The sequence below is a fragment of the Temnothorax curvispinosus genome, unplaced genomic scaffold (assembly GCF_003070985.1).
Source record: "Temnothorax curvispinosus isolate PA1 unplaced genomic scaffold, ASM307098v1 QBEX01011432.1, whole genome shotgun sequence".
Lineage (NCBI taxonomy): Eukaryota > Metazoa > Arthropoda > Insecta > Hymenoptera > Formicidae > Temnothorax > Temnothorax curvispinosus.
In genome coordinates this window covers 89999-106211 of record NW_020221212.1, presented here as the reverse complement: position 1 = coordinate 106211, position 16213 = coordinate 89999, and the positions used below count along the sequence as shown (strand labels likewise).

General features: G+C 28.7%; 1 protein-coding gene across 2 annotated transcripts in view; it reads left to right on the top strand.

The window, feature by feature from the left end:
• LOC112461460 (ecdysone receptor-like) overlaps window positions 1-16213 on the top strand; it is a 153159-nt gene that overhangs the window by 119583 nt on the left and 17363 nt on the right. Inside the window, exon 4 of one of the 2 annotated variants that reach the window (XM_025026704.1) lies at window positions 2191-2551. The exons of the other annotated variant lie outside the window; for it this stretch is intronic. Coding sequence (XP_024882472.1) covers window positions 2191-2237 — 47 coding nt within the window. The 3' untranslated portion in view covers window positions 2238-2551. Of the gene's footprint in view, window positions 1-2190; window positions 2552-16213 lie in introns of those variants that run through there. 2 annotated transcript variants of the gene reach the window in all.

Genomic DNA, 16213 nt, shown 5'->3' with positions numbered 1-16213 from the left:
TATTAAATAAAAAAAATAAATACAATGACTGCGGATAAGATGACGAACATCATGCTTATGCAAGATAACGTATCCGTAAATGCAATATAACTGTTAATGTGCATTGTAAATGTGACTGCAAAATTAGTTAGTTTTTTTAATATTGGTTACCTATGTAACAAATCTTACCATGTACATTTAACTGATTTTTCTGTTTTTTATTTTTTTTTTATTGCGTTAAAATATTATAACACCAAAACAATATAAGGAGTTTATTACAATATTGTAATATATTGGTGTTATTGGTGTTATTTTTGTTAGGTATAAATAAGTTAATGAATAGAACTCTAAAAAGAAAATAAGAAAACAATGTACCTATTACAGAGGCATGTTGGCTGTTACTTGAAAACTTTTGAAAAATCTAAATTTTTTCTGTTTAGATCATTTTTTGTTTAGAGAAGTTAAAGAATTTTCAAAGAGTTTAGAATCATATTTTTATTGCTTATTCGAAACTTCTATTTGCTAATTGCTGAAATTATATATTAAATATATTTTTCAAAAGCATTATATTTTTGAGATTTTCTAAATTAAATTTTGATTATATAATATTTTTTAAAAAGTTTTATTTTATTTTAAACAATTTCTCTTTAAAGTGTAGGAGAATAGCAAACCAAAAAATAGAATACTTTTCAACATCATATAAAATTTTTATTTAAAAAGATAGGTAAATAGTTTTTTGAAAGATATACTTAAAATTAACGTGCAAAATTGTAACAAAAACACTAAAATAATAAACAACAATGGCATCCTAAATAATCATTACAGTCCATACGTGCCGCAAGATTTTAGCTACAATAAATTATTTGAAATAAAAAAGTAGGCATTTTTTAACTTTGTATTTGTCATTTTCGGTTTATGGATAAAATTTTTATAAATTCTATTTTTTTTTGTTTTTTTTTTCGAAACTGGACACATTTGGGTGGACAAAACGTGAAACCTGTATCTTTTTTGAAAAATTTTGTTTTTTGTTTTGTTATTACTTAAGAAAAGAATTAAATATAAAAAAAGCCTTAGTGCATGATACGCAACATTATTAAAAGTGTTACTTTTTAAAACTTCAAATTAATTAGATAAACCGGGTTTGATCATGTGATCATTATTTTTATAAATATATATTTTATTACAGTGGACGTAATTTTTTTAATTTTTAAAGATTTTTTAAATACAAGTTATTAGTGTATTTTTGTGGCTTTAAATTAATGCAAAATAAAAAGAATTTTTCGATTTTTTGAAATTTCTAGAGTTCTATAATCCTTTAATATTTAAAAGCTTATAACAGATTTTTTTTATGTTTATGATATTTTGTTTATTATTATATATGGAAATTCTATTTTATTATTTTAGTTCTTGAAAAGAGTAGAAATATTTAAAATATATAAAATAGTTATTTTATAAAAGTTTTTTTAATGGTTTTTATGTGATTCGAAAATAGTTCATTATCTTTTTCTCTGTGATTGATATGAGTAGCAAAAAGTTCCTTAAGAAGAAAATTCCTAAAATAATAAAATTTATCTTAAATTTGCATAAAATTTATTTAAGTTGGAACTTTTATGTAAAGAATAAGAGAAAACAAGACCGCTATGAAATACAATCGAATAAGATACAAGCCGTTTTCGGTCTAAGCTTAGATCTTAGGCAGTTTAATATTAATTTTTCCGTATATATGTATTATTAATAACACACATATATATATATATATATATATATATTCCAATGTTTTACGTGCAGTATCGGCGTGCAGCCAATCACAACCGAACTTGAAACACAGTTGTCGTTAAACTATAAAGAATCGTGTCAATTTAATTGTGGGGAGGGAAAGGGTTTTTAATGTTCCAACGACAACTGTGTTTCAAGTCTGGCTGTGATCGGCGCACAGTAAAACGTTAGAATATATATATGTGTTATTAATAATACATATATACGGAAAAATTAATATTAAGCTGCCTAAGATCAAAGCTTAGACCGAAAATGGCTTGTATCTTATTCAATTGTTTTTATGTAAAGATACTTAGAAAATTAAGAAGTTTTTATAAATATAGGTATTTCTTCTAAAGTTTAAATAAACATCCTGCTAAAAATATGTATTTATGAAAACAAGTATTTTTTAATGATTCTTACACGCGAATCTTTTTTTTCTCTCCCTTCGTACAGACTCACATCTATGTTTTCCCACTTCCTCTTTTCACACGGTCGCTTAACTAGTCTGATCTCTGGAAGGAAACGAAGCGATGCTCACTGGCCCGTTTTAGCTTTCATCTCTCGGCTGAGCACAGCACAACGCGGTGGGAGAAATAGAGAGGGAAAAACTCGCCATTTGTTAGGTAAGACAAGAGAACAAGGAGGACACGAGTGGCTGTGTGCGTCCGCTTGTATAGACATTCACCAAGAAAGCCAGAGTCAAGGCCGCTCACTGCTACGTCGTGACAGAGAGGTACTAACCAACATGGAAACCTTGCTAAGTAATATTAAAACCGGCAACGTTTCGCGCGTGGTCTTTCTGGGTTTAGCGTAGAAATGTAGTTGTCAATCTAAACTTGAAACTTGCGTTTCTCTTTATATGCATATATATCGGCTTACTTTGTATTTAATACGAGAAACGTTCAACGCAATTTACGAAAATAATGACAGACAAAAATTAATGCAATAATATTAATGGTTTTTTAAAACAATAATATATTAAATCATATTACATCAATTGACTTGTTTTATCATATTAGGATGTCTTATCCGATTTTAAATTATTTTTTAAATACTAATAGATTCTTTGGATAATATTTTCTTAACGAAAATGTGTTAAAAAGAATCGTTGTTAATCACGACTTACTAATTTCTAATCATATATATCTTTATAACTAAACTTTGAGCCAAATTTTTATTAAAGTTTAAATTTAAATTAAACTGAAATTAAAGAATATGAGTTATTATTTTCTTTTCTAGAACTTAGTTTACGAAGAATTATTGTTCTTCATTCCTAAAATATTATTAAATATATATCAATGTTTATATCAATTTAAAATGTATTAAAAATGTTAATTCAAATTTTATTTCAGAAAGAAAACAGTACAAATTGGAGAAATTGTAACATAAATTAATCTATTCTTCAAAAATATTATCATGTAAATATATAATATGTTTCTATCTTTATATGTATATACATATACAATTATACATATATATGTATAAAAAAATATCACAAATCAAGAATGTAAAAGAATATTTTACAATTCCTACCAACGATTCGTGCGTGGTCTTTCTAGATTTATCATAAAAATGTACGTAGTTGTCAATAAAGAAACTAGCGTTTTTCTTTATATATAAATATCTATCAGAGTTTACTTTGCATTTAATACAAGTATATTCGCTATATACTCCGTCCAACGAGAGATCATGGTTGGATCGGACGAAAACTCGTTCGTTTCGCATAGGTCTCCGTCCACAGAACATCTATTTACGTATACGGTACGCCACGCTCTAGGGACTTTACTCCCACTTTGCTCGCCTATGCGCAGAACCAACCATAATCTATCGTTAGATGGACTTTAGTTCTATACATTTGCCTGTCTTTAATTTTATATATTGTGTTAATCATCATTTATCAATTAATTAAAAAAATTTGGATGCTAAATTACATGAAAAACGATATTTAATTATTAAAAAACATATGAACATCTAAAATATAGTACCTAAATATAATCTAAAAAAAATGAATACCTAAAACGTAAAATAAATATAATGTGAAGAATATCAGCAAGAAGGTATAACTGGAGAATTTAAAAATAATAAATTAAATAGGAGACACAGTGAGGGAAACAAAAAAAATCAAATCGCAACGAATATAAAAAATACGTAATTGCATTTAAAAACTTTGTTTTTCTATCAATCAATTTATCTCATTTCTTGCACAAAAACATTAAAGCAAAGTTAAAAAATTAATATCTTAGATATCTATTTTACATTTTATTTGAAAATAGGTATATCAAAAATATAATATAATATATTTTATAAATTATTGATTTCTTTTTGTATGATTTTAACATTTTTGTATGTAAAATGATTAGAAGAGAATTGAAATCTGCAAAAAGTATATCCAGTTTTGTTTTGATTTAATTGTTACCGCATCGCTGATGATGGCTCAAGGCAGAGCCGAAACGTATGATGTATAATTATGTATCCCACTAGTTATTAAAGATTGATATAACGTTAATTTACGCGCTGTTAACCGTGTTGCACAAAAAGTCCACCTTATTTTTACTTATTACTTGATAAAAAAATGAAGTTGGTTTTAATATCTGATGTTTATTGCCGTCACCTACAAATACTCATTTTTACTTTATAATGGTTTTTCCTTACTGTACAGTGACTATTTTTTGTACATTTAATATATCCTGAAATTTGGCACACAGTTATGTCAGTTACTCTACATGAATCTGTACATAAACATATTGGAATCTGTTATTTATGATTTGCATAAATTATTTTCGATATATTTTACACAGAAAGAACATTATTAGTACACATCTATCTATTTTGTAAAAATAAGAAATAAATAACAAATGGATTTATTTGAAAAGTATAGTGATTATTGGCTTAGGCCAGCTTTATCAACCAATTCATATCCACCCGCATTCCACGCGTGCATATATCAATGTGCACGTGTATATACTTGTATATCGTATATACATACACATACGTACACACACATACGTGCGCGCGCGCGCGCGCGCACACACACACACACACACACACACACACACACACACACACACACCTGGAACGTAATCGCCCATACTTTCACCGACCATGACTTCTAACTTGCTTGTGCGCCATTCGGCAAAACGAAACAGCAAAAGTGTATAATAGAGATGCGTAAAAATGTCGCCATCAAAGGCTAAATCTATTTGCGTATCCACTTGATCAGAAAAAAGTTACCTACATTACGTATTTTTTCGGTATAGATATTATAAATTGTCATTATTTGATATCAAATATTCACGGTATTTATTATATATTCCATATACGTTATCAGCTTTCGACAATTTTTCAATATTTTAAAATTATAAAAATTACCTATATATAAAATTTGCCGTAATTATAATTATTAAGAAATAACATGTACCTGAAAAAAAGCGTGAATATCTTTTGAAAGATAATGACTTTAAATATGTTAAAATATAATATTTTTAGAGAAACTTCCTAACAGAAGTAAGTATAATTATTGTATTACCTCTTCTATCAATCCATTGCCCATTGAATGTTTTATCTAAAAAATTACGACTATTCACTGAGCGCGCGCACTCCCCCCCCCATACATACAAAAGGTGTGAATCTGACAACCGCTATAAAGCTGTACTTATACCTTGGATAATGCTAATGCCGGCGGTATACTGAAAGTTTGAAGACCTATATCATCTGTTTGATTAAAAAAAAAAAAAGAAGGTCTTCATTAAAGAAGATTAAATTATAGCACACACACATTTTGAAGAAATTTGAGATTAGCTACAAGAATAATATGCAATAAAAACGGGAGTTTCTATTTAAAATTTTCAAGTTGACCTTGACGCAACTTTTCAAGGTCCATTTTAGGTCACCAACTGATACATTTTTTAACCCTAAAACATTTGTTTACAAAAGTTTTTCGTGTATTTTTTTTTAAATATTCGACAGTTCTGGACTTTTTGACACTCTGTTATTATTACAGCACGTTAGAATATTCAGAATATCCTTCTAAATTTATTAATGATCGAAAAATATTTAATCAGATAGTATTTTCAAACAAATTATTAAAAGAATATTATGATTGTAGATTTTACCTTTTATATATTTGTTAATTATCTAGGGAAGCTTTTTTTATGTTTTTACAACAATTTGGTTCAAATAAATATAAAATTTAATAAATATTTAAAAAATTAATTAATTTTCATTTATTATTAATTTCTTAAATAAAATGTAAAAAAATGGAAGAAGATTTGTTCCTAGTAGAATTCGGATCCTGCAATATAGGATTTGAATTTAAATGCGCCGATCCATTGTCATTTGAGTGTCGGAACAAACGCCAAAACATGTATTTACTTTTTTATATGTTTAACTTACATTAAAAATTTATTTAAATAGATGAATAATTAGGCCAGTCATATTAGACATCAAATCGTCCAATTAATCTTTCCAGGTTGCAACCACCATGAATCGCTTTGATTTGAGGTGCTATAAGTGCATGGGATTTATTTTGCTTCGCAAAATTAACGCGGAATAGAAAGTTATTAACAATATTATAAACAAAAAACACGATTTTTTTTCTCAAATATTTCGACCTTTTTTCTTTAGTTTGTAGCTATGTAAGCAAAAAATTTTGATTTTAATTATCTCTTGCAGTTTAAGAGTTATACGCGAAAAAGTGGAAGCGCTCTTTTGAGTTTTAGGTTGAAAATCATTTTTAAAGGGCAATAGAGTAAATGAAGCATACCATTAGTCATGTATTGAGTCACTCTACGTATCCACATAATCAAATAGTTTGGATTCGGCGTGTTCCCTTGTAAGTCAGTCATGGTAGTAATATATAATAGTTATTTGTGTAACAAGTGCTGTAAGATGGAAATTGGACGTGCGGAGTGAACGCACGAGCCGGAGGCGAGTTCGATTACCCGCACGTCCAATTTTCAACTTAACACACGTGTTACACACCCTATTTTATGTTCCAAGTGCGTGGAAAGTGGTCTATCACGCACGCGTCGCGTGCGTAATGGGCCGCCACTTTCCATGCTCGTGTGACATAAATATGTTTATATCTCATAAATGGTTGAGCTTCGATCTATGTTTACTAAGGTTTTTTACTCAGTATGGTGTGTACACTATCTACCATATAAATATTGTATATTTGTATACCTACTATGGGAGGTGTTCTATGTGGTTTTCATTCATTTTCACACATTTTAAATAAAAAATACAAATTCTTACAATGTTTGTACATCGTCGATACCTGATAATGACTAACAGTCAAATCTTACTACGCTGCAGAAATAACACAACTAATAGATATAAGAAGAGGGCAATGTTTATTATTTAAAGATCTTGATGTATTCAACATCCATCGATGACGTACAAACATTGTAGAAATTTGTATTTTTTTAATTTAAAATGTGTGATAATGAATGGAAACCACATAGAACACCTTCTATAGTATACAATAAAGATTAGTCCATATCTCAACAGGTATTTGATTTAGGACCCGTGTTTACTGGATACATTTTCTTCTTATTTTGACGAGCACTACCTGCTCTCAAAATGTGGGACATTTTTTTTTAAACACCTAATATATATCTCCTAATATATATATATATATATCACCTAATATATATCACCTAATATATATCTCAAGCGACGCGATGCCAAGTACATAAAAAGAGCGACTGCACGTGACTGCATAAGACGCTACCAAGCTTATCCGAACTTATTGCGTCAAACAAGCTTTCGAGTAAAATACCTCAGAAACTGAACTGGCATTTAAGAATCTAAGGGCACTTTTCTGATATAATGTCAATGTAAACTTCCGATTGCAACCAGTACGAATACATAAAATTGGTGCAGTCAGTCTTAAAATCTCAAGGGGAGAGAGAGGAAGAGAGAGAGAAAGTGAGTGACACGGTGACACGTACACGCATCTCACACATACACATACAAATTGACGGAGCATTTAGAAGATAAAGTTGATTATGAAGTCAATACAAGTAATGAAATGCACTGCTGATTGCTTGTTGTAATCGAATTTAAGATGAGATCATGAGATGGGATAAAAAGTAAGAGATATATATATTGATACGAATATATTATATGGAGGAGTAAAAACTATAGTGGTGTAAGTCAAATTTTTTTAAATATTTGACTTACACATTACTGTGGTTTTATTACCCCTCCATATATTAAGTTATTAATGCAATTTTTTATAATGGGGAAAGTATAACTAATAAATATTTTATACAAATGTAGTATAGGGGGAGTCCGAGAGACTTGACCATAGAGGAGAGTTGAACCACTTCAAATATCTCGTTCAAATTTTGCGTATTATATAAATAAAACAATATAATATAATACAGCAACTTAACAATTGCGCGCTTGGCGCAAAATTTGAACGAGATATTTGAAGTGGTTTAACTCTTCTCTATGATCAAGTTTCCCGGACTCCCCCATATTAAAAATATAAAATGGATATTAAATAATTTAGAACTAAAAAACTGCAATTAACTACGAAATACTAGGAACACATACATACTTTCTGCAGAATAAATATAATAAAGTTTGTATTAAAAATATAATGAAATTTGTATTAAAAATATTAGAAAAATCTTTCGTGATTTCTACAAAAAAAATTAAAATCTTGAAAAAAAGATCTTATATAGGTAAAAAATGTGTGCCAAGCATATAAAAAAAAAAGAATATTTAAAAGACTATGCATCATTGAATAAAAAATTAGCTGCTCAAAATAGACATAAAATCAATCTAATTAGCTAAATATTATTGAGACCTAAATCTAAAAAAAATATTTTTTTAAGATACTAAAATTAAACTAGTTAAATGCAAACAATACTATATTAAATTTATAGCATAAATTAACCGACAGAGAACATTTATATTGACACTTATTTAGAAAACAAATTAACATAACTTATAATAAACTAAATCGCTAGAAAACAAAGACAAAATATGCTTTGCAGTTAGACTAGTTGCTGCGGTAAAGTAGCTAGCAGTTTTTACTGTTCAATGCATTTGGCGAGTAGACTAGTAGTTGCGTGGCCAGCTTAAACGCGCCACAAGTTAATCGTTAAGATACGGTAATAAAATCAGGACTACGGATAATTTGGGTACCTCGTACATCTGTGTTTATGAATTAAAACAGATTTAAAAAAACAAGTTGCAAGTTTATCATACTTTTATCACAATATTTTCAGAACACCTTGAAAAGTAAATAATAAATGATATGTATATACCTCTGTGAATCTATCACCCCCATCATTAGAAACAAGTTAGGGTATATGGTAGAATTAAGTAGTAATTTATCTTCACTTTATTGTTCCAGTCTTGAATTTATTGTTTCCACTCATTCGCGGGAAATTAATACCAAAGGTGCAAGTGCTGACTGCATTTTACGCACTTCTACTTCCGAAAAACGTGTATACTGTAAACCAAAAAACTAATATATCAATATATTTTGCTAATTTTTTTAGGTAAATATTGACAAAAGACCCAGCTCCTATGACCTTGATCTTATCATATATTATAGAGGTCACCCTCCTGAGTAATCTTTAAAAGGTTTAGGCCATTGCTCGTTGTTTATTAAAAAGTTATTATTAGCAAAAAAGTTTAAGAAATATAAGCAAATTACTTCCCTTAGCACTGACACAAATTGTTATATTTTTTAAACTTTTTTGTTAATAATTTTTTAATAAACAAGCAATGACTAAAACCTTTTAAAGGTTACTCAGGAGGGTAACCTCTATAATATATGTCACAGTCAAAGTGCTGGGTCCCCTTTTGTCAATATTTACCATTTTTTATTATTGTAAAATACTACAAAGAGAAATCAAAAGGATTGAATGATTATGAATTTATCAATACCGTAACCGTAAAGCGAATTTGCATCAAAATTTTACGAAAACAAAGCTTCCTCTATGAGGAAGCAATAAGAAAGTTACTCAAAATAAAAAAAGTTAGCCATATATAAGTTTATATAATAACTTAAACTGTTTCTCATAAAATCAGGTCACAGGAATACATTTTGTCTGATTTACGAAATTTCAAAGTTTTAAATATCTCTAGAGGCAAAGCTACAAGTTCAAATTCTTAATTTTACAAATATTATCAGATTCCTCTAAAGTCTAAAGTATAGAGTAATCAAAAGTACAGCGTGTGTCAAAGTTGTATTATTTTCTTCTAAATAAAACTAATTTTGCCTTGAAATTTCAATTACAACATACTAATACAATTTTTTCAATTTAAAGCTTTAGCTAGAGAAAACTTTGTTATATAGGTTTCTGTGTGTTTACATTAAATTTAACCCTTAGCTGGTACACTTCACCAGAATCACATAGCTGGCACACTGGGGCGGTTTCAGATCCCATCACTAAAATGCTTGCTGCGAGAAAGCTATTGATTTTTTTTACTTAAAAAAATTCCAAGATAGTCTTTGAATGTTGTTTTAACAAATGTTATAGGTTATAGGTTATAGGTTATTTTGATAAAATATAATATTAAATATGAAAAAAATTGGAGAACGTAAAAGAAAACGAAAAAATGACTGTTTTCACTCAAAAATTCGTAACTCTTATATTTCAACTCTTTCATTTTTTAGTACCATTTTCGTATAGAGGGGCTTAAATTAGAGCTGAACTAGGCTGAGGCATTTAATACCCCACAGTGCCAGCTAAGGGTTAAATGCATACAACATTAAGTAAACCTGCAAACATAATATTCTATTCACGGTATTATAAAATACTAGATTTTTTGTTCGCGCTTTGCGCGGGCTCAAAATCTATTTCTTTCTCCTTAAACTTACTTATTAATTAGGCGCACCAATAGCACCTCATGAAACCCAATTTTCAATCCCATAGTAGCCATCCCCATAAAATTAGTAATCTTTTGGTACCAGTTTCATTAAAATCATTAACAAAAAATTAGAAAAATTTTGGCACCGGTTTTAAGAAAATTGCTCCATTAATAAAAAATTATCCATTAATGAAAAATTAAACTTATCCTCCAAAAATTTAAAAAATTTTGGCACTGGTTTCAAGAAAATCGGTCAATTAATGTTTATTATTTCTCGAAATTTGAATAATTTCCAAACCGGTTTCCAAAAAATCGGTAACGAAAAATTATCTATAAAAATTATCCATAGAAAAAATTCAGCTTGATATCTCAAAGTTTGCGGAAATTGGAGCAATCACGTACATTTTTTTTAACAGAAATCGGAAACCTCTTTACTATTAACAATTTTTCTAATACTATTACATTAGACCGCAGTAAGTGTGTCACATTGTTTTGAGCCTTTCGACTCACGAGACTCCTAGAGATATCATTGCCACCTTTGACTAGAGAGGATACGGCCTTAGGAGGCGTTCAGGCATAATTCCACGGATGGTAGCTTCGCACCACCGGCCGCTCGACCGAGTGCGTGAACCAAATGTCCGAACCTGCGGTTCCTCTCGTACGGCGCAGGATTACTATCGCAATGACTGGTCATCAGTAGGGTAGTCAAACTAACCTGTCTCACGACGGTCTAAAAATTATGACGGTCTAAAAATTATATACTTTATGGCAATCTCTGGAAAATTCTACCTCTACTTCATATATAATTCTTTAAGATTCGGTCCATTAACGAATGAGTAGTTCGCGGACAGACAAACAAACAGTCGGGTTTTATTTTAGTACCCATCGCCACCATCTCCAAAAATTTCTAAAAATGTGGGCACCCGTTTCCAAAAAATCGGTACATTAAAAATTAAACCAATCCTCGTTTAATTAAAAAAATGTTAGCACCAGTTTCAAAAAAATCGGTACATTAACGAAAAATTAAACCCACGGTTTTAAAAAAATCGGTCTATTAATGAATAAGTAGTTCGCGGTCGGACATTAGATACTTATTATTTCCCGAAAAATTACATAAAAATTAGACAAATTTCGGTACCGATTTCCAAAAAATCGGAAACAAAAAATTATACACTTTATAGCATTCCCTGGGAAATTATACCCCTACTTCCATATACAATTCTTTAAGATTCGGTTAATTGTTTCCCGAAAAATTGAAAAAATTTTGTAACCAATTTCCAAAAAAATTGGTAACGAAAAATTATATACTTTATAGAACTCCCCGGAAAATTCTACCCCTACTTCATATACAATTCTTTAAGATTCGGAATTCCAAAATTTTTCAAATTTTTAGAGGATAGCGATAATGTGTATAACTTTTCATAACCGTTTTTTTTTTTTTTTTTGGAAACCGGTTCCAAAATTAGTAACGAAAAATTATCCATAAAAATTATCCATAAAAAAAAATTCAGCTTGATATCTCAAAATTTGCGGAAATTACAGCAATCACGTACATTTTTTTAAACAAAAATCGGGAACCCCTTTATTATTAGCAATTTTTCTAATTCTATTACATTTTTTTAGTTCTTCCTTGCTTCCTTGTTGTTCAGGTGTACCTGCGTTTAAAAGCGTTGTCATTTACAACCGCATCGAATAGCGTCAAGAGAAAATACCGATCTCCAGGCAATCCAGATCACTATAATTTTTTAAACAGAAATCGGAAACCCTTTTATTGTTAGCAATTTTTTTAATTTTATTACATTCTTTAGTTCTTTTTTTTTACCCCTACTTCATGTATAATTCTTTAAGATTCAGTCAATTAATTCCCGAAAAATTTGAAAAATTTCGGTACCGGCTTCTAAAAAGATCGGTAACAAAAAATTATACACTTTATAGCACTCCCCGGAAAAATCTACCTCTATTTCATATGTAATTCTTTGAGATTCGGTCAATTATTTCCCGAAAAATTAGAAAAATTAGAAAAACCGGTTTCCAGAAAATCAATAACAAAAAACTATACACATCATGGCATTCCCCGGGAAATTCTACTCCTATTTCGTATACTTTTGGTAAAAATTCGGTCCACTAACGAATGAGTAGTTCGCAGACAGACAGACAAACACATGGGTTTTATATTATAGTATGCTAATGCATATAAATTGATATATCTTATTTTCAAAATATTTATCAATAATATTTATTATATTTCGGATTTTTAGAAGTTTAGGATTTTATTTTATTAATATGGTTTTTCAAGATAACTGCTATTAAAAATATCTGATAGTCTAGAAAAAAAATAAAGAAATAATTATGGGAATTCACAATATAAAAGTAATATGCAATGCTAAGTAACAATAAAAAATATAATAAACGCACAGTCTTTTGTATATTACTTACTAATTATAAATTATTTAATACTAACTGGTTACCCAAGCTTCGCCCGGGAGTCGTTTTTCTTCAAATAACTTTATTTGTGTTTCAATATTCTTAATAAAAAAAATTCTTTTATCAGGCAATTGCAAAGAATCCTTTATATTCATTTGCAAAGAATCCTTTATATCCTCGAAAAATTAATTAAATTTTTGAACCGGTTTTAAAAAAAATAAATTATTATCAAAAAATAATACACATCATGGCAATTAAACCCATCCTCGAAAAATTAATAAAATTTTTAAATCGGTTTTAACTAAATCGATAAATCGGTAGATTAATGTAAAAGCATTCCCCGGAAAATTCTACTCCTGTTTCATATATAATTCTTTAAGATTCGGTCAATTATTTCCCAAAAAATTAAAAAAATTAGAAAAATCGGTAACAAAAAACTGTACACATGATGGCACTCCCTGGAAAATTCTACCCCTATTTCATATGTATAACTTTAAAATTTAGTCCACTAACGAATGAGTAGTTAAGCAAACATACATACACACCAATCCACAAAAATGCTATAAATTGAAAAATATTACTTTTTTATCGACTGAAGTTCAATTCCGTTGTATACAATTCTTTAAGATTCACTCAATTATTTCTTAAAAAATTGGAAAAATTTTGTAACCGATTTCCAAAAAGATTGGAAACGAAAAACTATACATTCTATAACACTCCCCAGAAAATTCTACCCTTATTTTATATACTTTTGGTAAAAATTCGGTCGAATAGTTTACGAGTGTATAAAAAACAAACATACATACAGACATTCTATTTTATATATATAGAGATTTCTATTTAATATAATAAATCTACTTTAAAATTAGGCATTTTCATAAAATTTTTTAATAATATAATTTTAGTTTTTTGTGTCTTTTTCCTTTTTTCTCTCTTTTCTTTTTTGTGATAAATTTATTGATAAAAAAGTTTTACTTATCGACTTTTTTATAATTGACAATTATTTGGTAAATTTTTAATAGATTTTTCACAATTATTTTTTAATTATACATATAGCTTTATAATATCTCTTTATTCTTTAAGCTATGTTTATTCGCATATATTGTTCTTATTTTTATTGATTTATCTTGCATACAATAATTTCTAAATATATCTAATAATGTCAGTTTACATCAACTGTTTTTATTTTACGAATATCATAATGATATTGCATTTTATATTATCTATATTTTATCTATATTCTTAATTAACTTAATTAACATTTGTGATAATAAATTGTCCAAATTATATTACTCATTTCTTCAATATTGAGTTTTTGTGTCTGTATATAGCAAGATCATAGTAATTCGTAAGTTGAGTTAGCAACTGTTAACATTTAACAGAAATTTTTTTACTTTTTGTAGCTTCAGAGTCGAGTTTTTATCCTTTTTTGTGTCATTCACAATGACACGTGACTTTTTTTTAAATTACGATGTTGTCTACGATGCTTAAGTATTTTTTTATATTTTTCTATTAACTACCGAATAGCGCACTGGAGCAGCGTGAAAAGCTCAGGAATGTTTTACAACTTTGTTCTTTGAACTTTAATAAAGTAGAACTCTGCAAATATACATATCTACAGCCTTCAATACTTTTACATAATAAAAAGAAAAAAATATTTTTTTAATCTGTTCTAATATATTTTCCCTCTTTTAAAAGGGAGAATAAAAAGTATAATAAAAACTTAAGTATAACAAAAACAGTTATAATGGTTTTTATATTTTAATTTTCTTAACTTGAAATCTTAATTAATAAATAATTCCAGACTTGCACACATACACGCACGTACATGCACGTGTACATTCACAAATTACATAGCGGAGAGTGGGGCAAAGTGGGCATAGATAATTTCAAATCGTTATAAAAACTAAGTTAAAGCTTAAATATGTATTATTTATATACTATCGTCAAGTTAAATATGTCAGTTAAGTAAATTTGTTGGATTCAAGTCAAAAAGTAATAAGCGAAATTCAAAAGTAATACAAATGCTCACTTTGCCCCAAAGCATGAAGCAAAGTGAGCATGTAAGTTGATATCAGGAAAAATAAATAAATATGCGAGATAAATATATAATATTTGGAAAACAAAGTATTTAAATTAATGTTATCAATAAATAAATATATTCATTTATTTTTGCAAATATTTATTGACTATATAATATAACATGTTTTTGAACATTTAGGAACATTTAGTAAAAACAACTTAGTTATGATTAGATCTTCAACGATAACATTGATTTTAGATGTGTTATGCAATAAGTTATTAATTTTGTTAAAAAGTATATTTATGTAACAAATAAAAGGCTAAATAATAAACAATTATCTTTGGTAAAACTAGCCGGTATACTTTTTACACTTCGGCACAGCTAATCTGCTTCGTGGTGTTAGAATAGTTGGAGCAGCGTGACTGCTCACTTTACTCCGCTCACTTTGCGCCGAGTATAATATTAGTAGTTTTTAACTGATAAAAATGTTAAATAATTAAAAAGCATTAATTTTTTATTACTGTATGCAGTAAACAATATATGTTATATATGTTTAGTTGAAAATCAATATTTCTTTATTCAATGTGTTTAGCAATTATTATAAGTATATAATAATATGATGAATAATTCAATTCCTCTAGCTCGTAATTATTATTTTTAATTAAAAAAAACGCGCTTAAAACAAAGTAATTTTAATTTTTATTATCTTATACATTCTAATAGAAGTTTTAAATGCAATTATTACGACTTTATAATAAATACATAAAAATTTATTGCAAGTGCTCACTTTGCCCCACATGCCCACTTTGCCCCACTCTCCCCTACATAGTGCTTATAAAGAATAGTTATTTGTGTAACAAGTGCGGGAAGTTGAGAATTGGACACGAGTGCGATCACCCGCACGAGTGTCTAATTCTCAACCCGCACGTGTTACACACCCTATTTTATATTACAAAGTGCGTGGAAAGTGGCCCATTATTGCGCGCGCGTCATCTGTGCGACGGATGGCCGATTCCATACACGAGTCAAAACAGTGCGGTAATGTAACATTACCGCACTGTTTCGAAGAAACATTGTTGTTGTTTCGAAGAAACAGTCCGGTAATGTTACATTACCGCACTGTTTTGACTCGCGTATGGAATTGGCTATTTGTCGCACAGATGGCGCGCGCGTAATGGGCCACTTTCCACGCAC